Here is a 24,518-nt window from a genome sequence, read left to right as displayed (position 1 = left end):
TAGCAAACAGTTGCTTCTTTACACATTAGGCAGATACGGAGCAACATTAACAATCATTTGGAGTCGTGTTTATGTCCACCTGATGAATATAAGTCCAGTTTCCAGCTGCCTGCTGCTGCTGGACACGAAGATGATGAGGGGTGAGAGTGAATTAAAACAGTAAAGTTTGCAGGCCGCAAAACCAAAACAAAGATGCTAAAAGGCTCCGAAGAGCTAAGGTGAACTGAAGAGCTGGTGATAATTCTCTGTGGGTTTGCCACTAAGAGTGACCCCTTTCATATTGCACATTATCATTTGATTCAATATAAAAAATATTGATTTAGCAGCTTTAAAAATAAATTCACAATTTTGAGCAAATGCCTAATGAGAGGGATGGATTACACAGGTTATAAATAATGCAATGTTAATACAAGTGGTAGTGTTATCTAGACTCTGCTAGTAATAAGAGCTATCACTACCCTTGTTAATGATTCATTTTATAACAGGCAAGGTACAACAATGACTAATCAGTGCAAAAAACTATTTAAAACTGTAGAAAAGACAACAACATTCGCTATGGCAGAAGATACAACGGATATCTTTCTTGAGTAGATGAATTCATTAAGTGAAGAGATCCCTCCTCCCAAAATACACACACTGAGCTCATACACACAAAGGGCCACTGCCTGTCTCCCTCTTGGAGACGTTGTGAGCTCATTCCCAGAGTGAGGGGAGGTTTCAACATCATTCGCTCGCACACAGACAACTTGGAGCACGCTGGTCCGTTTGGATTTAGGACCCCGCTGAGCTGTGACTAACCAAATGTTGAATCAGTCAAACAGTGGTGACAGAGTCACAGATTGGAAGTGAAAGGTACCAACTGACCAAGTATGAAAGGCTTTTATTTCAAATTCTAAACTAAATGTCTTATATTGTGTATCCATGGCTGAGAATTATACAGGCGTAATGTATCTCAGCCTTTCAGTGTTAACAGAAACAAATACACACCACTGGTGAGATAGAGATGTCTAAACTGGAGCGGACACTGGAGCGTTTTTTTTTTTATCCTACCAACGGGAACATGACTACATTCACCAAATTACCCAATTCAAAATGAATCCCAATCCTAACCCTAAAACCAAGTCCAAAGTCAATCATCATCCTGTCTATGTGAAGGCACTTTGATTCTTATATGGATAAAAATACAATGTTATATGAATGTATATGTTGAAAAAAAAATTATTTTTTTTTAATTTCACACTTGCTTTGGCAATGTAAACGTCTGTTTCCTGTGCCAGTAAAGCCCCTTTGAATTGAATTGAATTGAAAAAAACACAATATCGTCATCACACAAACATTTGGAGACATTGGGTGGCCAAAAAACAATCATTGCCTTTCTCTCTCACTCACTCACTCACTCACTCACTCAGTCACACACATACACACACGCAGGTTTGGACAGAGCACATGACTTGCTGTAGGCTGTAAAATATGCTGCTGTGTTGAGGAGGTCTGAGGAATGCAGGAAGGATCTGAGTGGTATGGCTCTGACAGTCCTTGTTTGGACACTCCTACAGGTCCTGTATGCTAACACCTCTCTCTCTCTCTCTCTCTCTCTCTCTCTCTCTCTCTCTCTCTCAGGCACACACCATCACACACAAACAGATTGGGAAAAGGTCACATAAAGACTGATGCTGCCTGCATTTACCTTTGTCTGCGCTGACAAATGAAAGTAACAAGAGGGTGTGGGGGATCTGACCTGCATCGGGCCAGTAACCACCTAACAAATCAAAACAAAATGAAACCAAATTAGACAAATAGATGCGTAAAAAAAGGGAGAATACATTAGAAATGGACAAATAAATTCATTAATAAAACTCTGTCCCAGCTGTCCTCACCTGTCCTGGTTCCACTCCTACACCTCTTCCTCCGCGGGGCCGACCAGAGATGCCTCCATGTATTTTATTTTTTCTCTCTCTCTTCCCTATATATCCTTACACACACACAACTCCCATACATACACATAGACCCACTCAAGTGAGTTTTTTGTTGTTGTTGTTTTTGTTGCTGTTGTTGCTGCCTCTTGCCTCATCATGTCTCATATGTGTCTTCCTGTTAATCGCTTGTCTTGCACTATTAATAAACATTAAAAAAAGAATAAGATCATTTCAGTGATGGGTTTTGAGCTTGTGAAATTATGTTCAGAAGTACCTTTAAAGCCTATGGTTGTATATCACCCTTTGTAAACCTGCGGAAACAAGACACAATCTCTACACAGCCTGTGTAGTGAAAGCAGCACATTAGCAAAGCAGCAGCAGCTTTAGTCCTCCATCAGTGTCCACACAGGATGTGTTCATGCACAGTATTGAGTGTAGGACACCCACGTGTCAGCAGTGCTTAGAACCCACTACACAATCACTATAGTTACGTGAGTAAAACGGGAGATAATAGACATGAAGTTGCACGCATATAGTGCAAGTGAAATGTGCAGCCTGTTGAGACAGCCGTGTTGATTAAAATAGAAGCATATCTGTTCTGTCAGACGTGCGTGAGACAATGACTAAAAAACAGGCATACAAGCCTCAATAGTTTGCATACTAGCATCTGTGAGGCTGTACTTAGGCACAGCGGTGCTTTGAGCTAAATGCTATACTTCCTGCAGGTATGTTTGCCATGTTCACAGTCACAGTTTAGCGTTTGCATTTGCTAATTAGCAATAAACACAAAGTAGAGCTGAGGCTGATGGGAATGTCATTCATTTTGCAGGTATTTGGTCATAAATCAAAGTATTGGACAAATTAAAAGTGTGACCCAGTGATGCTGCTAAATGAAAAGGACCACCAAACTTATTACAGTTCATCTTGTAGGGAATGTGAATTTCTGTATCAAATTTTAAGACAATTCATCCAATAGTTGTTGAGGTATTTCACTAAAAAACTAAAATATCATCCACATGTTATCAACACCAACATCTTTCTCCTCTGGTGAACATGAACATGTCAATCCTGGTAGTTGGTGAGATGTTTCAGTCTGGACCAAAGTGGTGAACATTGACATCCACAGAGCCAAGCTGCTAACGTGGCTAAAAACCAGCATGAGAATTTCAAGTGTATAACTGTGTAGAAAAGAGTTGTGCTAGAAAAGTGAGGACTATGATAAAATCAGGGTGTGTACTGTATATCTAATATCCATTAGAAGTTTTCTAGACCCAGAGTCCCAAGTTTAGACAGTGTAGTCACTCATTCGTCCGGGAACTGGACTTGAGTTCTCAGACCATTTTCACAATTGAGAATGACTTCCGGATGGGAGCCGAAACGTCTTGATTCTGAAAATAGTGTCCAGATGACTACGACTGAAACCTTTTCTACGATAGTCCCAAGTTTAGTTCATTTAGGCTAGTTGGAAGTCCCAGAAAGTTACACTATTCTATGATAATCCTTGGTGTGAGTTGAGATTGCGTTCTTAAAAACATGTCACAGCAGCAATTTTACAAGCAGAACACTGAAACAAAGCTGGCAAATGCAGAACTGAAAATGGTTAAGGAAAGTTAAGGATGTTATACATTGAGAACAAGAAAGAAAAAAGACTCTTCAAAAATGATACTTCATATGAACACTTCTGAATTGACCATAGGTTGCAGTGAGGCAAACTTTTGTCACACACATCAGTGGATATGCAGAAAAGACGTACGGGTGACCGTGACCGATTGACGCCACATTTTGCACAGATCATCAGTGGGGCATGGAAAGGGACTGGCCCGAGTTTCGTCTTAATCGGACAAACTTAAATGGAGATTTGACATGACTTCCTGTTCTACAGCAATCTACAGGAAGTTGTGCCTTTATCACTTGTGCATTTTTTGGAGTATCAAAATTCGTTTAATAATTTTTGATCATGAGGGTCCATAGATTCTATGTGCAACGTTTCGTGCAGATTGAACTCAAGGCCTAGGAGGAGTTCTAAAAAATAGGTTTTGCATATTCCGCAATTTGGCGGGAAAAAATTATGGATGGAAATGGGCGTGGCCTATATCACAAGATGCAGCTCAATTCAGGGAATGTGTGCACGTAAGGTACTATGTGGGAGTTACTGGCCAAATCGCATTTACCTTGATTATATCGTAGAGGGTGTAGCACGTAAAAAAATAGAACCCAGCATCAAAAGCGTGTAGAGAACACGCAAATTAGACCTCTTTATTGGACATCATTGTCCAGCCTTTGATTACTTCACTGACCATCCCCAGTCTCTGCCTACATGCTGACTTACAAAGTGATGCAAAGTGAAAGAGGCTTACTGACTTTGGATGGTAAAACACTTGTCAGTCATGTTTTTACCTATGCTGGTGAATTGTAGTATAGAGAATAACTGTTTAAATACAGGGCAATGAAAGAAAACTAATCTGATCATTCACTGTACAATTTGATTTAGAAAGGAAGAGAGGATGTTAGCATAGCAGAAACACAGTACTAAACATTAGTACAGCTCCGGATTATGAATAAGTAACCTAATAACATTGCTTTTGAAACTACTGACATTTAATAAGTGACGTATTCATTTTTTGAGGTCTAACAAAATGACAGGTTCTGGGAGGAGGTTTGGCTACAACAGAGGGACAAGGACAGGACCTGATTGAGAAACTGTATAACTAGAACACCATAGAACATTTTGTCTTCCTCCCCAACTGCTGACTGGCTAAGCAAGGCGGTTACAGCGGTGACCATGGAAACCCTTGGGAGTCCCCTAAGCTCCCTGAGACGGTTGCTGTGTGGAGCTTTTGTTACACTGGTAACAAAAAGAGGTCTAAAAAAAAGTTTCAGGAGTCTACTAATAGAATGTCATACTATACGGAAATGAATGCACACCAATGGCTGCAATACGTTCAAAAGTCTGAAAAAAAAAAAAAAAACACTGTACAGCCTGCATTTGAAAATGGTCAACAAATATGTAAGGTATACCACACCAGCAGCTGCAGAAAACCTTGTTAGGATTCCAAGATGAGTTATTTATTTTGATTTACCTTTTTATAAAAACAAATCAGAGGGATCTTTGACCCATCACAGCTCTAGTGTCTAGAACTACTAACCTAACAGATGAAATGTTGAACCCACTTTTACATACATGTATACATTGTAACCAGCATGGACACTACCCATTATTTTATTTTTGTAGTTCCTTACCAAACTGTAAGCTTCACAGACACACAAAAGACACTTCGAGAAACAGGTTTTGGAAAAAAACATCATTTTTTTTATTTTGAAATGACTGATCTTGTGCCCACTCAGTTTTCTTTCTTTTTCTTTCTTTTTCTTTTTTGCAATATTTTTTGAAAATCTCTTCCACCAATGTCCAAGATAACAATGCTCTTAAAAATAAAATCAAAAGGTAAAACTCTTCAGAGAAAATAAAATTAATCTCAAAAACAAAAAAGCACAAGAAAAAGAAAATCCTGTTTTTTGCGGGGGAAGGGAGGGTTGAAACCAAATAAACAGAGATGCTACAACCGAGAAATGGCTCCTCCTGGGTTGGGATGATGGCCCAGGCCCACATCATGATGAGCCACATGCCGATCAAAGTCCCGCCCCCATGCAAGGAGGATAGCCAATCACAGTGTAGTGTCCACAAGCTCTTATGATGCCCCTCTCTCCCTGGGAGACTAAGGCAGTCAAACACAGTAGGTTATAGTATGCATGGATACCGTGAGATGAGACATCAAAAGAAAAGATCTCCATTCTCAAAATCCTTTGAGATTTTGGGGAACATTCCATACTTGACTACAAGTGCTGCAGAATGATCAATATATCAGTTGTTTCTCTGTATTTCTATGACGTATTATCTACAGGCAGAAAGCCTCCTGTAAGACAAAGAGTCTCATTCTTTGCCGTACAAATTCTGCCCCAGCTTTAGAAACTGCTCCAACAGAAACTGGAAGGAGAATGTAAAAAGTACTTTGAAATAAGGTCCAAAAAGACACATTTGGACTAGTGATAAAAGGGATTCACAGCATAAAGCACAAGTATGAGGACAGGAGGATGAATTACAGTCCATCTCAGGACAAGACGTAATGGTTGACTTTGAGGCTGTAATCCAAACACAGCTGTCTGGCTAGAGATGAAGAGGTGGCTAAATATGTACTTAGCACTATGACTCAAGCTTACTCAAAGCAAGCCACCAACCATCACCAAGGATACTGTTAGAAAATGGAGATCTTTTCCTCCTGGAGGTACAGTGTATCATGACTTAAGAGCATGCTCTGGTGTCAACACATGCCTGCAAGTAAATCATTTCATTTCAAAAGGAGACATCTATCCTTGTCAGTGAACTCATTCTTACAACATGATCCATGATCACAATATGGCATTTTAAAGTGAAACCCCTCAGTTTTTCACATCCTCATTACATGAAATTATTCCAAGCAAACAGTGCTGAAGCCTTGATGTAACTTCAAATAGGTCAACTGCAGCCCAGCTGAGATAAGGATGATTGTGAGATGATGATGCACAGCACAGCAGATAACCAACCATGAGCTGACTGGGGAGAGGGCAGAGGGTAGGAGAGGAGAGAAGGCAGTCTGTGATCTTTAAGAGCGCTTATACACTTGCTTTAAATTACGCGTTTGTGTGCGTATGATGGCTATCTTGCATATTCTGCGCTCCTTCAGAGCGTTGGTTGGGCGCATCCTCAGATCGCCGTTTTATGTACACGTTTGTGAGTGTGGAGACGTCAGTGAATGCAGCCACGCAATGTAGTAACAGAACCGCAATGGCATCCGCTGTCAGTGTACATTTTTGGACTAAATCCAGCCCTTAAAGGAGTAGTTTGAGATTTTGGGAAATGTGCTTATTTGCTTTCTTGTTGATGGTAGGGAGATGAGAATATCAATACCACTCTCATATCTGTCAACATGAAGCTACAGCCAGCAGCTGATTAACTTAGCTCAGCATAAAGACTGAAAAAAGGGGAAAAGAGCCTGGCTCTGACAAAAGGTTAAATAAAGAATATACCTACCAACACCTCTAAAGCTCATTAATTAATACATTATATCTCATTTGTTTAATGGGAACAATAAACAAAGTGTAATAATGGCAGTTCGCCGTCTTACGGTGGGTTAGGTGCGGGACTATTTCAAGGTCAGGAACAGTGACTTCCTGGAGTCTCTGCTGGTTGCCATGCAACTGCTATAGTGACATTTTTACACTTCACTTTTTGTACAGATTAAACAAACAAGATATGAAATGTTCATTAGTGAGCTTTAAAGGTGCTGGTGGGCGGATCTTGTTACCTCTGGACAGAGCCAGGCTAGCTGTTTCCCTGTTAAGCTAAGCTAACCAGCTGCTGGCTCTAGCTTTAACTTTACCGTAAAGACGTGAAAGTGGTATCGATCTTCTCATCTAACTCTGGGAAAAAGCAAAAATATCAAACTATTCCTTTAACAATACAGTAACAATCTTGAGTGTCACCATGTTAAGGTATCTTTATGTGTGCAAAGTCTGAAGGTCTGAAGGAAGATATTCCAATGTCGACCAGTGACAATTTGGCTCTGATCTGCACCCAGATGTACTTTTTAATTTTCCTGATGCACAAACCGATGCAAGCAAGTATGTGAACAATGTAGCTCACACATAAGCTTTGTTAAAATCAAGTATATAAGCGCCCTAATGCAGATGTTACCATTTTAGAGGTGCACCAACAGCATCTGTACTGTCAGGATGTGTGCCAATACACTCAGTAACTACAGTAACTCTGATGTGTTTTTATCTGTTAACCCATTCTGACGAAGTTGTTGATAGTACATTAATAAGGTGTTAAACTAATGAAAAAAACAAGAATATTTTATAATAAGACATTATTAAGCAGCATAAACAGTGTTCGGTTAGTATTTGAAACACTTAAACTGGTTCTACAAACTGCTCCTGGTGCACCTCTGCTTTGTTTGTGTGGACCTGTGTTCTTGTAAATGAACAAATTGTTCGCCATCAATTTGAATGTAAAATGTGTTTGGTGCGTGCATTTCCCTTTCAACAAGTGCCCTCTCCATCCCGCCTCGCCCTCTCCTCAAGAGGTAGCAGCCCTGCCCCAACACTCCCCACCCCCACTTATTCCACCCCACCCCACCCTGACCGGACCCGACCCCTCCAACCCCAACCCTTCCAGTGGACCGTGGCACTTCTTTACTCGGCCTGAGCGTCATAATTGGCTCCACCCGCCTTCTTCAGCTCTGTGCGGATGTTGTCCTCATCCAGTTCCCTCGGGTCACTAAACATGAACTCCTTGGCAAAGTTCTGCAGAAACAAAACACAAATGACAATTTATGTCAGAGAAACAACATGCACATTTGTGGCCAACAACACTTCAGAAAAACCAAAGTTACTTTTCAGTTGTTGCGTAATGGAAACAAACCAAGCTTATAATTAGGGCTGGGTTTTTGTACAGATAGCAAAACAATACTTTCAATAACTTTGAGAATTATAAACATGTTTTTCCAGAAAATATCTTTTTCCTTCAAGAAAATATGACAAACTTCTCAGTACACCAGTCTTGCCTTACAAGAACCTGACCAGGGAAATGAATGCCGTTCAATACCCGGCAACACTTAAGGCCCAGTCACACCAGAAAGTGGCACAGAGAAATTCATCTGCATGTCTACTACTATTACTTATAGTAATATATAGTTCTAGAAGCTTGGTGACAGAGTGAAAACTCACAGGGCTAGTCGGTGAACTGCTGTAGCTGGCGAGCTGACAGATAACATGCTAGGCATGCTTGCTCTAGTCACAACAGCTCTCTGAGCTTCTTTCTGTTTTCTCTGTACAGGGCTGTTTATTCTGCCCGGGCATTTAAAAAAATAAAATAAATCAGCACTGTATATCATTTCATTCAATAAAGAGCCAATTAGCTTGCAAACTGTCAATGTTCTTGGTTCAATGAAAATGTTCTTTATCCTCCAGAATTTAGCTACAAATATGCAACATGTTCCAACACTGGAGCAACAGCACTGCTGCTTGTTTCTAAGTTAGCATATTAAAGGAGTTTTTGACCACTAGTAGCACTATGGAGCAATATTTTGATGGGCAGCCCCCTCTGTATCTCGTGCTGTACTACCACTCGCATGATGACACACAAGTTTTTATGTTTTTTCCATATCCAGCAGACACAGAGCAACATTAGCATTCATTTGGAATCGTGTTTCCACCTAATAAATGTCTTTACGTCCCCTTTGGTTCTCTTTTGTACGGTGGCCAACAAGGGCAAATGCACTGCAAATTAAGAAAACACATGCAAACAGACAAAGCAAAAGAAAACATCTTCATTAAATTGACAACACATGCGCGTTATTTCGAAAACACTTCCGTTGTCGTTTTGTGGATTTGCAGCGCGTTTGTATATTTGGTTGTGTTGTGTGTATTTCCAACAATTTGTGTATTTTGCTGTGTTTATTTGCAGTGTGTTTCTGTATTTGCAGAGCGTTTTCTAAATGCTGCGCATGTGTTGTCAGATTAATGAAGATGTTTTCTTTAGTTGCTTGTGTTACGTCTGTTTGCATGTGTTTTCTTAATTTGCAGTGCGTTTGCCCTTGTCGGCCACTGTACTTTTGGTGTCCTGCTTGGGAAGCAGGAATCACCATGTCACCATGAGCAACCCCTTTCACATCTACATGTTTTCCATTGTTAATATAAAATATTGATTAGTGCAGCTTTAACATATGTGAATTTGAAGAACATTTAGCGCATACTGCTAAATGTTTACAGTATATTTACTCACATTCTCCCTTCCTTTCATAATGCATCTATGTTCATAATGTTTTAATGTTTCATTTGTTGATGATTTGTGACTGTATTTTCTATTGCTCATTTCGTTTCCACATCATTGTCTAACTGGATCCAACATTCTGTTGCCATATTGCCTCTGCCACCCAGTTTCCACAAAGGGACCATTACAGCTTTGTTCTATTTTACTCTCATGATGACAACCGTTACTTTAATTGCTGCTTTCTCCACATGCGACACCACAGAGTCTCTGACCTGCACGATGTCTTTGACCATCGCCTTGTCGGTGCTGATCTTGGCGCGCTGCAGCCCGCTGATGTTCTCACCGATCCAGGTGATGAGAGTGAACTTGGCTCGTTTACTCATGGCGTCTCCCATCGTGATCCGGACGAAGCCGAACAGACGAGCATCATCTGAGGGAAGAGATGGAAGAGATTATGTAAGACTGAATATACAGATTGAAGGAGTTTATAGCTGATATTTTATTTTATTTTATGTTACACACTTCATCAAACCCTAGTAGAAGACGTACACACTCCTACTCCTAATTCTCCTATCCAATCAGAGGCTGACACACACAAACAGATGTAAATGGTTGTCTCGGTCTGTTGTTACACCAGGCAGGATGTGATGTAAGGTCATGCTGTTTTCCCATCTGCTGATAGAAGAAGGCTACAGACTGCACCTTAAAACAAAATAATCTATGTATTGCTTAAACAAAATTTCTCTGATCAACAGGAAAAGAATGGATCATAACAAATGAAGCTTATAAAGGAAACAAGCTGTCAGTCTGGTGCAGCATCAGGTGTTTTAAAACTACACTGTGTGTATGTCTATGTGCATGTATGTGTGAAAGACAGACAAAGAGAGTGAGAAAAAAAGAGAGTTTCGGTGTGGCAGTGCAGATGAATACAAGGTTCTGCTTTTTGTAGTTCCACAAACCTTCACCCAAACTGGGTGAAGTTTTCTCAGTTTCACCCAAACTGGGTGAAGTTTTCTCAGTTTCACCCAAACTGGGTGAAGTTTTGTGAAATGTGTGCGTGCGCGTGTGTATGCCACAAGGAAATATTCAGGTCACTAGACTAAATGAGTCAAATCTTTTGTGAGCCTTGCAGTTGTGTCACAGACCTCCCAGTGACCACGCCAGTCACTCTCATGGTGGTCCACTGCAGAACTGACTGTCTGTAAAATAATGTCTGAACACATACAACCAGTCTCAAAAGAAATAAAACATTTCTGCTACTTTTTTTCTGACCTGACTAGGCCTCTAAATCCTATTCAAATGAAACAATGTGAGCAACTAACGTCACTCTTTAGGGTGAACTGCTCACAGACATATGCAACATGTAACGAGGGGTCAATAGTATACAGAGCTTGACTATAAAGGGCCACATGTCAATAAGGTTGGGAACCAAAGGTAAAGCCTCCACTTACACTACACCTGCGTTTACATGCATTTTGATTTCCAGTAATGTCCCCTATATCCCCTATAAGTGTTATGAATGCCTACTGACAATGATATGTGGCATATTAAAATGGATAAAGTAGTTGTGATATGGGCATCATACTCGACAGGGTGGCATGTCATTTCTGCCGCATGCTTAGGTATGTGAGCTGGTATCTACCTTTAAGTCAACGTTAGTGTGTTAGGAAGTTTTCTGTCCTGGATTATAAATAAATAATCATCTGGAAACTGATAAAAATATAATTTTTGGAGGAACACATATCTTTATTTGCTTCATGTAAGAAGAGGGTAGTGGGATTTGGGTTGGGTCTCTGTAAATAACATTATAAAGAGTACAGTCTAGACCTGCTCTAGACTATTCTGAATTGAATAGTCTTCTTGTCAAGACAATGGTTACCACAACAATGACAAACCCTAAATATCTATAATACTACACTACAGCTCTCACTAGGATCTGCATCTTTACAACTTTGACCCCTTTAGTCCTTCATTGGAAGTAGTGGTAACAAATGTTTCCAATGCTAACAAAATAGCACTTTCTTACTTTATTGTCAGTAATTCTGGCTTTTCTATTTTTTGTGAGGTCAAGAATCTATACACTGGGAAAAAACTCCAACAAAATATGTCAGTATTCAAATCAGATGTAAAATAATAATTTCCTTGTCAAAAACAACAGATTCGCAATTTCAGTTATTTTCTTCTGAGACAGCCATGCTATAATTTAACAAAAGTAACCAGTGGTGTGCATATACAAATGGCTAATGGTGTCTAATAAATCTAATAAGCCCTCTGTTGTGTCCTGCATTTGACATCACATGATCTAACAGCCACCATATTGGCAGGCAGAAAACACACTACTCTCTGTCCTGGTAGCATATAATTTACATGTATACTGAGTAATAAGGTAGCTAATATAAAAAAAAGAAGATACATTTCCACTATGCCAGGCACATGTGTTAAAAAACTGCACAACCAGAAGAGTTTAATTTAATCATATTCCCTTTAATAAGCACCACTGAAATTGATGGATATCCACAATTAAAAGCGCCATGGCGAGGGGATAACTATAGAGGAAGGGATGCTTTTTGTGGTTAAACTTGGAGCCCACAGAGCTCACAAGGCTTTGCAGTGATCATTTTGTAAATTACTTTCATTTTTAAAAAGTTACCTGTAGTAATCGTTTGAGAAACTGCATTTGGATTCATCTGTAAGTGCTAAGTAAAGGCAACTGGACTTGCTTTAGATTTTTTATTTGAATTTGTTAAAGAAAGTGTATGGAAGGTGTAGTACAGTGAGTTGAAGAACGTAGGCTACTCATGAAGTTACATAACTTTAGTTCATACATGAAGTAAATAGAATCAGTTAAAGTTTCACACGCACAAATCTCTGAGTATGAAATCATTCACACTAATTTCCCTCACTTGTCTGCTGTCTTCAGGCGGTACAGTGTCATTATGTAACAATAACATGAACAGATTTCTCTTTATTATCTTGTAGATGTTCCTGCCTCTGTGTAACTGACAGAACCTCTGTATACTCCAACTATGAGCTGCAGGGCAAAACTTCAACAGAGCAGTCTAACTACTGGCAGAGAGATCCCTGACACTCATTATGTTTCCACTAACACTAACACCAATGCAGTGCACCACAGACTGACAGAAACCCAGCTAAAATTGTTCTATGTCACGTTTAAAGCACTACCAGGCAGCATTTTTATCTAACACCACTCCAAAACACAAAGTGGAGCAGCAACAGTGAAAAGCATCCCATCCCCACTGACCGGGACTCAACAGCATTACACATGAGAGATCCTGACTTTGTCAGAAACACTGGATCCTACACTTCCCATTATGCAATTCAGTGGCATCTTTCTTTAGACCCTCCCAGCCTTTCAAACTCTCTGCCCCAGTTTGTAACGCAGGCTTCCTGTTAAAAATGTGTTGTCTGCAAGCTCATGATATCATCAGGGTTATTTTCTCAGACTTTAGAAAACTCCTTCCAGGGCCACAGAAGACATTATACTTTTTTTTTTTTTTTTTTTTTTTTTTTTTTTTTACAGGCTGAGTAGAACTCCCCATGACGAGTAAAAAGATTGTCATGTGTAAAATGGGAGGAGTGTCCATTCAATCAAAAAAAAAAAATGGTAATGAAAAGTTTTATTTTTATTTTATTTAGTTGCAGACTTAATTCAAGCTAACTCAAGTACAGTTCACGCCGGCCTGTTGAAGCAGCTGATAAAGACTTTCCTGGCAGAGCCTCAGATCAGAGCAGCCACACATTAACAGGAGCAGCCACTGTAAAAAGTCTTATGAGTGCGGCTACAAAGGACATCGCTAGTTTCAACACCTTGCCTGGAGCAATGCGCACGCACACACACACACACAGTGACCTGATTCAACTAAGTCAATCCTGTGGCACTCAAGGTGAATCATCTCCCTTTGTCTTCTGTGTCATTGTCACTGTTTGAGATGCCAGAGAGGAACTAGTACAAACCCTCACCCCAACCCGGAGCTGGCCCATGCCCACACACTTCCTCCCTCTGCCAGATTCTTCCTGGTTTGTCTTCCCTTTAAAGCCATGCTGACTCTGCAGCCGGCCTTCCCCCTGCTGCAGAGAACACCAAGACTATTACAATGATGAGACAGCAAAAAAGGCTTGTTGGGAGAGACGTTGTTCTGCATAAATTGACTTCATTTTAGCACACCAAAGGATGGCGGGTGACACCGTATCTTCCTATATACACTTCCTCAGCCCACGCTCAGTCCCTCTGCGACACAGCCTAGAAACTAGAGCTGTCTCCTGTGAACAGTGTCAGGTGGGTTTGGCGAGGAGTGGTGTTACCAACATGTTAACTGAGTCCAAATTTGGTCTTGTTTTTATCTCCGCTAACAGCAGGGCATGGATTGTGATGCCAGTCAGCTGGCCATTTAATTTGGAGTGGATCCTCAAAGAAAGAATCCTAATGATTTTAGTGACACCCAGATCATTTATATCTAGCGTCACTCTCAGGTCAAAACTTCCCCACTTGACCAACACTTTGGTCCATGACAAAATATCTTAATGCTACATTTCTCTGAAATCTGCTGTGGATTCTCATGGGTCCTCAGAAGATGAATTCTACCTCTAAACTCCCTAGGAGGTAAACCATTTCCTCTGGCACTGCCCTATCACAAAAAAAGCATGTATGTTTTGCTCCACTCTAAACTTCTGATTGTTGGGTGTAATGAGCATTGCCACCTCTAGGGGCTCTCAACTTGAATTGCTGTTATAATGAAGCAACAAGTTAAAAACAAAGACTAAGGGCTTTATTTTCCTGGCAGCACAACGACCAGCGCAAGCAACACTCCGAGAATTTAGTATTTCTTGACCCATCCAAAGTATAGGACACATGGAAATTTTGACCTGATGATGGAACTAGATGAAAAAGGATCACCAAAATTATTACAATTCATTCTGAGAGGGACATGAATGTCTGTACTAAATCTTATGGCAATCTGAACTAAAAAACGTCAACCTCATGGTGACGTTAGATGAACAGTCAGGGAACTAGTGAAGACATTAGGGTACATCATCTGGGAACCATGAATGTCTGAAACCAATTTTGTGCCAATCCATACAATAAATGTTGAGGTATTTCACAGCATAAGTGTAGTCTGACCTGCTGATGGCGCTAGAGGAAAAATCAGAGGATTAATTAAGTAATTAGGATTCATCCTCTGTGGATCTTAAATACCCAAATTTCACATCAATCCGGTTGAAAAGGTTGTCAAAAATGGCCAGCTTATGGTTGCACTAGAGTAAAAGTCAGTAGGGTTCATCCTCTGGGGACTATGAATGTCTACACAAAATTTTGCCCCAATCCATCCAGTAGATGTTGAAATATTTCACACGATAAGTGAAAACTTTGACCTGCTGATGGCGCTAGAGGAAAAGTCAGAGGATCATCAAATTCAGGAGGATATCTTCACCAAATTCATCATCAATTATGGCAATCCATCCAATATTTGTAGAGCAATTTCAGTCTGGATAAAAGTGGTGGACGGACCAACCACCATTGCCATCCCTAGAGCCATGCCGTTATCATGGCTAAAAACCATAGACTGTATAAAACATGGATGTAGTGTCCGTGACGTCACCCACAGGTTTCTGAAGAGCCGTTGTTGAGCTCAAAGTGGGCGGCTACCGGCGGCCCCGACCGTCGCCATCTTGTCAGTCCCTGACTCCGGCTAATCCAAAAATGGGCAAAGAGGTGGAGCGGACGAAGGGCTGAATGAAGCCTGGTTGCTGAACCACCTAGCGGCAAGCCACATGAGAGGGCACCCACCTGTCACTCAAAACAGCCATGTCCTTAATTACACATAACTTTAAGTCTTAATATAATTTAAACGGGTGAGTCATAAAAATATACACCCCCCTCACAGTTGTCATGAAGGGGGACATTAACTATAAAGACCAAAACCGTTTTTTGTTCCAGGCTGTAAACATGTTTATTTCTGCTGTAAAGTTGGGCATTTTAACATGGGGGATTTATAGGAACTATGGGGATTGACTTGATTTTGGAGCCAGCCTCAAGTGGTCATTTGATGAACTGCAGTTTTTGGCTTCATTTTTCAGCCCCAGAGGTTGCTGCTTGCTAAAAACACTAGAAATCTATTTTGAAGGATTAAAACCTTTCCATGAGGGGACATTCAGGACTGAATTTCCCTTTAACTGATAGTTTGGTGAACTACAATGAATTATTTATTGGTTGTTGCTACATTTTGTCAGCAGAAATTGGGTTTAAAAGTCCTAGTGGCTAATTTAATTAGATGTAAGGATTTAGGACTTAGTGGAACAATGGCCCCTCATGCAGTATTTTCTTGCACTGATCCAGATTCTGCGCACTAGCATTAATCTATTTTTACTTCCTGCAGCTGGATAAGTTAATGATCACTATTCAAAAAGAAGCCCTCCTCTTCAGATGATCAGTCTGTATCACCGCCTCCTTCAGTCCTCCGCCTCCTTTTTTTTTTTTTTGCAGAGTTACAACTTCACCGCTAAATAAGGAAAACAAGCCCACAGACAGAAAGATGTCTGATAATGTGTGTATAATCTCTGAACTGGAACCAATGGAAAAACCACCAGCTGAACTGTTGTAAAGCACAGTAATAAATGAGTTATTTCAACATAGGAATGTGGGCTCTGAAAAAAAAAAAAAGAGTACAGCCCCGAGGCAACAAGCTTTAAAGAAAACAAGAGCAAGCATCAGAAACAGCCACACCCAACATCTGAGCAGATGCTTTCCTCTAGAAGACGCAGAAAGAGGGGAACTTACATCAGAATGTGAGATATTTTTTCTCTATATCCAGCCAGCACCCTTTAGTGATCTTTGCTCACTAGGAATCATTATCTAAAAAAATCACTACTTGACTTTTTTGGAACAAAAATGAGCTCCATGCAGACAGAGATACTACGAGTCACTGTGCTGTGCAGTAAATACACAGCAGGCCTGATCCTTCAGTCAAAGACACACAAATGCGCACACACACACACACACACACACAATCAGACAAGAGGAAAGCATGTGTATAACTGTGTATTTATTTTATTCAGCTGCATGTAGATGCTTTGGTATGAGTGGTTTTTGAATTCAGAGGCAGTGACAGGTGAAAAATTAAACTTACATGAATGCCGACTAGTTGGAGAACAACGACTAAACTTTAAAGTAGACTTCAAAATCTTCCCATTGTAATTCAGGAAACAATCTCGCACTGATATACAAAAGGTTGATCTTAAAGATTTCACCCTGTAAAAGCCACACACACCATATTGTAGAACAGATTACGCAATGCAATGCATACAGTGTTAAGTGCTTTGACAGCGTAGTTACAGGGCTCAAGGCCAATGGGTGACAGAGCACAGAGTCTTAAAAGATTAGTGTCCTGCCAAGTCAAGCTGTGTGGCACATAGGCTGTTTAACCCATCCTGAGACGGAGCCCGCCCAGGCCACAGACACACAACTAAATCTAGACTAGTCAGCAGAAGGGAGACAAGTTTCACCCATACATTACACTGGCAAGGCTTGGTTAACCATTAGGGTGGCAAATTTAAAATTAAATCCACTCTTTACCTGTGCACATCCTCTTGAAGTCCTCGTAGTCAGTCCCTTGTCCTGCAGGCACGATCATGGAGCCCTCATATTTAAACACAGCCCTGGAAGATGCAGAATACAGCGTGCGTTATTACTCAAGGCATTATTCAGTCTCATGATCTGTTGATTCACAACAATGGCCTTATGTGCACATCAGACCCATTTTGCAAACTGAAGCAATGCACAAAATGCCTAAGACGCCCATGCAAGGTGGCAGCTGTGTGTCAGCCATGTGCAAGTGTCACTACTATAACGTTATCCTCTCTGAATACAGGACAAAGGAAATTACGTCTGCCCCGCTGGGCCTGATAACTGTGCAATGTGTGGTGGCTAAATAGCTAGAATACAGATCAGCTCGATCAGATCAGCGAAGACAGGACACTGAAAGCTGCATGTATTTTAGCCAATACTGTTATTAGCACAAGCACTGGAATAAGGGTTTCACGTATCCACTGTGAAACAATTCATGAAGGTCTCAGTTGCGGGCAAACCCCCAAATGTGCCATTCTAGCGCGCATTTAGAGTAAGCAGGTGTAACTACTTTTAAATATCGAGCAATTTAAAGGTACATTGGCTAAATGCAAAGGTTCATGTGGCATAAAATACAGTTCTTTACATTTTCCGTGTCTTCAGAAATCTATCTTCCATTCGGCATGTATCCAGTTAACCAAACTGTGTTGTTTTTTTTAAATAAAATGTAAACTTCTATAAAAGGTCCGCTTCTTATTTCCGCACCCTTCTCCACCGAAAAGACGGCGCAGTGGGCGTAAACAGGCTATGTGAATTAAAACTGAGATTAGATCAAAAAAACAGGTTGCTTGATGTATTGTATGGTTGCCGAATTAACTAATGGCTATATATTCAGACGGGGTCCTGGGTTATATGTACGACACATTTACTATTGCAAATATGCCAGGCAACATACAACAGTCACATTCTTGAACGGAGTATGGATAAGTAACCATGTCCGCACACTCACCAATTGGTATCCGTGCTATCATCTCTGACTTGGTTGTAAGCCTCTCTGCAAGCCTCTTTATCGATTTGGGTTGCCATTTTTCGGGTGGACGGGAATCAAGCAGTCGAAGTCAACGTTGTATCAGTCCAAACCAGGGAGAGCTAGCTACGCAGTAATAAAGCAGCTAACTTAAGTTATACAGTTGATGTTATACATCAGAGAATTCTAACTGATAACGTTATACAATATGCTTCCCTCCAAAATCACTACCACCGCACTGGCACAAATGCGTCTGTCGAAGGGAAAAAGACTTCTAGCAGCTCGGTTTATTTCCTGTATATTGCCGCTTTATGGGCGTTGGTGATGTTCGTCGATCAGGTTGCCAGCAGACAGACAGAGAGAGAGGTCCCCCAGACGCCGGATTCACCTTCTGTCTGTGAATGGTCAATGGTGTGAGGTCCGCTGTCACGCGAGCCACAACATACGACTACATATTCCGGTAAGGACTTTCAAAATAAAGTTAAAAAAAACAAACTGAAGACAATGGTTGCAGTAATGTGTCAATAATAAAAAAAAAACAATAACAACAATTTAAAACAATATTGTTTTAAATGTGTCACAGCCAAAACACTATTGTGGTATTATATTTATTCGCAAACAGTATATAATTATAAATGTTAAAGCATTATTTTCCATTAAAATGGACAGACTGGAATTTATGTGGTGCTCTCCAGCTGTGGGCGCCTCTGACCAACCTGGAGAGGACACCAGTAGTAAGATGCTACACAAACGAACAAAATGTTTTATATATGCGCAGGGTACATTGAATTTCCTTTTCCTCTCCTTAAATTGACAGTTTATTAGCTTTATGAGCCATTTATTATTTTTAAATTTAGCTACATTTTCTACATACCAGAGCCTGCTAGGGAAAGCAAAGCAGCAGCAGAGAAATGTCATGATCCTGCTTTTACATGAATATGCATCCTACAGTGATCTGATTTCAGTCAGAAAATCCCCAGGAAATGATCCCACACAAAACAACATCAAACAAATGTGCTTCATTGTAGCAGTATGAGATTTGATCATCATTTTGCTACTGGTTACACTGAATGGTTATTAATTTTATTGGATTTATTTATCAACATTGATACGACGATACAACGATACAGAGAAAAATCAGGGACATGGGGAAAGGCGGAGAGATTGAGATGTCAGTTCTTGTTCTTTTTCGGTGACACAAGTCAGCGTTTATTCTGAAGGCAAAACAATCAACTTCCGGATATACTTTGACTAAATTGCGCAACTTGATGCAGCTCAATGCAGCGGTATAAAAACCCACCAATTTTGTTTCAATAGTTTAATTTCAATTCATTTTAAATCATAAGATTTGCTCTTGAGGGCCAATAAAGGACTTTTACTACAGGCATGTAGATACACTTTGCTATAAAGTACAAAACTGTACAGTATTGTGCTACATAAACTATTGTAATATGCTGTAGACAGCACAGAGGTCAAAGGTCCCCCCCTCTGCTCGGACTCCTGAGTCCACCAGCTCCACCTCTGATGACTGACACTGATGAGGCCCGATCAGAGGAAGACCACCACCTGCCCGGTCTGAACTCTGTCGCCCTGGGTTGTCTGTTACGGCATCACCCCGCCACCTGCTGGTCCACCAACAGCCCATCACACCCGCCTGTTCATAGCTAAATAGTGTCCATGACGCTGGTGTTTATGGTACAAACTGGTCTTATGGCAGGCTATATAAAGAATTATCAACAGTCAACACTAAAGGAAATCATTATCTTGTATAACTCCATCATCATGTGTTATGGTGATGTAAAACATACTTTGATTAGCCTATCAAGTCAGATGTTGCAGATACCTTTCTTTCATATATTACACATATTTTATACATTACACATAATATATGTACATGTCATTAAACACAGGTTATTTGCTATCAGTGGCAGCAGGTAACAAAATGAGCTGTTAGTCCTGTGATTTTCCTCTTCTCCCCCAACAGAAAAAGACGTTTTTCATTATCAGGCAGGGTCGTAAAGCCTGGAAAATCTTTTTCAAGACTTTCACAATATTTTACTCCAGGGGTTTTATCTTTTGGACGCATACAGAGAAAATGTAGGCCCATCTCTGTTTCAATGTCTAAGTGATGGTTACAGATATGTTCTTCTAATGTTTCCATGCTTTTATACACTGACGTCTGTCAGTCTCTAGTTTATGGTCAATCACTCTGGATTTACTTAGGATTTGGCTCAGGTTCAGATTCTGACAATATTAATAGTTCAGTTCAGGGGTGTTTCCAGGATTTGAGGACAGTCAGGGCCCGGACCTCTGTAGAGGGGTGCGGGGGAATCCTCTCCTGGGAAATTATTTCATAAACAAGCTCTATTTGGTGCTTTTCTATGCACTCTGGCACCTTGTTTACATTCAAAGTACATCTTAATCGTAATTTTAATGTGTACCTTAAAAACCTGTTTAGTTTCCAGATAAATTATGAATTGTGATGTTAAAAATATTAGAAAATTAGTCATTAGTATTGAGAAACCAAACACTTCACAGTTGCAATCATTAAAAATTTAATGACTAGAGTATTGCAGACACAGTTCATGCAGTGTAGTGCGTGCACTGCATCTTGTAGACGATCTCAAATCAATTCAAGTGCTTTATTGGCAAATAAAATGCCAAAGCATTTTAACACAAATTGTACAATCACAATAAACACAAATACAACAAAAAAAAAATAAGTACAAAAAAAAGCTGCAGTAACGTTACATAAACAGGGACTTTTTATGTCTTTCCTGCGACAGCAAACACAACACACAGCCTTTCAGTAACTATTATACTGCAACCTGAGCTTATCTACACCCTGTATGGCTGACTTAAGTAACGTAACTACCCCTAATAGCATCAACCTTTCTGTGGCTGCAGCAAACGTGACGGTACTTCTCTCACAACAAACCCGCTACACTCCGTCACACACACAGATGAACCCACAAGGCCACCTTCCTTAAAGAGGAAGGCTCGGCCAGTAACACACAGGTGCAGTTAGGCAGTGGGTGTGCTAACCAAAGGTACAGTAGAAAAAGTATTCAGGTCCATTACTTAAACAAAAGTACTAAAACCCCATTTTGAAAATACTCCACAATGAGTAAAAGTTCTGCATTCTAAACCTTACAAGGTAAAAGTATGTAAGTATAAGCAAAATGTACTTATAATACTCATTGTGCAGTAAAATACTTCCTGTCAGTGTTTTCCTGTTATATCTGATGTTTCTGGATTAATATTACTGCTGCGTTAATGTTTATGTTGCATTGTACTGCTGTAGATGTTTAAGGTTGAGCTCATTTTAACTACTGTATATACTGTTGGGTAGTTTAATCTACAGCAATGCATCATGGTCTATAAGATCATCAGGACCAGTAAGTGCACTTTTTATGAACAGCCTGTTTTCAGCTTTGCGACGATGCATTTCCCATCTGATCCAAAGGGGGGTATAAATAGTTTATTTAGCTTAAGGAGTGGGAGACTTTTCTCAACAAATAAAGGAAGACTTCATCCTTCAGTTTATCACAAACATTCAAAATCACCACATCTGGAGATATGGTTGGTGGTTTTCACTGGACGTGAAGGGGATGCAAATGCAGTCTGAGATGTGGTGGAGGAGCTCTAAAGATAAGGCAGCTCTTAGCAGCAACAAAATGGCAAAATAAAAACTAGAATAGCCAAATGGCATTTTAAAAACAGATAAAAACTAAAAATAAAACAGTAAAGGCAGGTCACCCAGGGACTTATCTGAACATGCATTGGTATCACTCTGCATTGTCTGCTGTTAGATACAATCTAAATGAATATGAACATGATTTGCTGAGGTGAAAACGTTACACATAGCCACAATAAAATTCATAAATTGAATCATTTATATGTTCACACTGTTTGGATGCTTTCAGCTGTTTGTTCGTCTGAATTCTGCATTCGCAAACAAAATGAAAAAAGTTAATTTTGTCATTTTTACCAGGACAAGTGAAAGGTAAATGTACTTATCCGGTTAACTGTCCCCAATCCTGTTAGCTTGTTAGTAGCGTTAGCCGTTGTGCAGGGCTCGTCTGTACTGAAAAGAAAACCCCCTCCGATGTGAACGGGACTTATTTGTGCTCTGTCTCTATTGAAATGTGCTGCCACTTGGAGGAAACCCCAGTTAGCAGGCAAGCAAAACACCTGAGAGACAGCTAACCCGTAAAGGGCAGTTAGTTTACTTTAAACTGACTCCACTAACACACATAAAACATGGCTTAACAGCAACAACATTTAACAAAAGTACACAATTCGGCTCCATAATAACTCACAAGGTCGACAGACAAAACAATAATCTCTTGCTAGACACGTTTTCCCCACATATCCAACATGCATCCAAATTAGCCCAGCGGCTAGCGGACATTCCCCTCTACTCATACCTTAACAAAACCCATTTTATTATTATTTATACTTTTTCTTAGTTAGTACAGTTGAACTTGAACCTGCACGCACGTTTTATCTGACTAACAATGTTGAAACAGAGCAGCTGATTGGAGGCTGCTGATTTGTCGCTGTGTTGCTGGTGTTTCTATTGGTCAAGCGTGTCAACCTAGCAACAGTAACTAAGGTGGGCGGGACTTTGGATCCACTTCCGTGTACAAGCAGGCAAACGCAAAGTATTAGGCTTACCACTGGGCTACAAAAGTAACATCAAATAGCTGTTACCAATTTCCCACGCCTGGTCCTTCTGACTCAGCTACTGCTGTTGGCTCAGTTTTCCTCTATAAAACCATGAAATCAACTTAAATGTGTGTGTGTGAGTGAGTGAATTCAGCGCTGCACATTCACACACATTGTGTTTTTTGTCGAGCTTCACCTAGGCTTAAAATTACACTCGGGGCTACTCTCAAAACGTCCGGGGCATGTCACTGGTTCAGTTTGCTATTCCAGTTGTTCCACATCCGCACAGCACTGATTACTCAGGAGAGCCTTATATGCTGTGGAGTTTGGTTCTGCTATATAGAGCCATAATTTGGGCATATAGGATACTGTACGACTGCTTGCTCTCCTGGCTCCACAGTGGTGGGACGAGCTCCCCATCAAAATCAGAATAAAACAAAAACACACCTTTCTCTATCCCTTATTGTTTCTAAACGTAGCGCTTGAAGCAGTTCAGCATGTTTGATGAAGTTGATGTACTTGCATGATTCTTGCAATTCTTGGGTTGTATTCACATGGTTGAATGTACGTATACTAAGTGGCTTTGGATAAAAACGTTAGCTAAATACATTTAATGGTAATTTCGGGGGGAATATGCCAAATTCTGCTCTACATGCATTATTTGGAGGTAATTTGGGGAACGTTTAATATAGTTTTACAGAATAAATGCCTTCGAAACGTTCGGTGACATTGCCGGTCTTGAATGTACTCGCATAGAACTGGCGGTGATTGGTCCATTAGTTGCACAGCATTTCCTGGATGTTTTTAAAGCCAGCTCCGTTAAGCTAGCGTTAGCTAGTGCTAATCACAACATCGGGTTGAAAAGCTTTGGCTTCAAAATAAAATGACAAAATAAGAAGGTGTTGACAATTTCAAAGGGAAATGACGAACAGTTACATTTTGAGTGACCACTTGTTCCTGTAACTAGTGTCCTTTCTTTACATTCATCGAAAACACCCTTTGACGTGCTATGACTGCAGTTTTAGTTTTTAACAATGTGTTGTAACAATTCTTCAACTTCAAACATCTAGAACCCCTCAAAAATCGTTTTAAGGTTAGAAGAAAGGGCTATATAAAGCGACCCCACTGTCAGGTTTTGAGGTTTGTCAAATGTGACGGCATATATTTTCATTTTTACTCATTATCACTCCTTGAATATTTGTTTGCTGTGGCTTTTGGAGACAAAGACGTTTATTTTGAAAACCTAAATCGGAAGTATATTTGTTTATTCAGGTATAGCTGACGATATGCTACATTATGCAGCCCTTTCTGTGGTCTAGGAAACTATGTATTAACAGGAATATGTCTCTGTAAGAAGAGACTGTGTTAAAAGAGACCGTCTCAAGAAGCGGCCCAGTTTTGTGTCGTCGTTGAAAAGCGTCGCATGTTGATCGTTTCCTCTAAAAAGTGCGGTAACAAGAGATGCTGTTAACTGTATCACAGTGTAACTAGATGCTTTCTGCTCCACCATAC

The 24,518-nt window shown here is 40.3% G+C and overlaps 2 protein-coding genes across 3 annotated transcripts in view; one reads left to right on the top strand and one right to left on the bottom strand.

Annotated features, from left to right (window-relative positions):
• Window positions 1–5,203: 5,203 nt before the first annotated feature.
• Window positions 5,204–18,757, bottom strand: cotl1 (coactosin-like F-actin binding protein 1). The gene is made up of 4 exons (XM_044192328.1): window positions 18,318–18,757; window positions 17,318–17,400; window positions 9,999–10,156; window positions 5,204–8,258 (listed from the first exon to the last, which is right to left on the bottom strand). Exons 1-4 carry the CDS (start codon window positions 18,392–18,394, stop codon window positions 8,148–8,150), a joined length of 429 nt encoding a protein of 142 aa, XP_044048263.1. The 5' UTR covers window positions 18,395–18,757; the 3' UTR covers window positions 5,204–8,147.
• klhl36 (kelch-like family member 36) overlaps window positions 18,662–24,518 on the top strand; it is a 13,506-nt gene continuing 7,649 nt past the window's right edge. Inside the window, exon 1 of one of the 2 annotated variants that reach the window (XM_044192324.1) lies at window positions 18,662–18,795. The gene's annotated coding sequence lies outside the window, so the exon portion shown is untranslated. Of the gene's footprint in view, window positions 18,796–24,265; window positions 24,453–24,518 lie in introns of those variants that run through there. The other variant, XM_044192323.1, reaches the window with a different exon arrangement.

Source organism: Siniperca chuatsi, linkage group LG4, assembly GCF_020085105.1.
Source record: "Siniperca chuatsi isolate FFG_IHB_CAS linkage group LG4, ASM2008510v1, whole genome shotgun sequence".
Lineage (NCBI taxonomy): Eukaryota > Metazoa > Chordata > Actinopteri > Centrarchiformes > Sinipercidae > Siniperca > Siniperca chuatsi.
The sequence above is the reverse complement of the archived record's forward strand: the minus strand, read 5'-3'. Positions and strand labels throughout refer to the sequence as shown.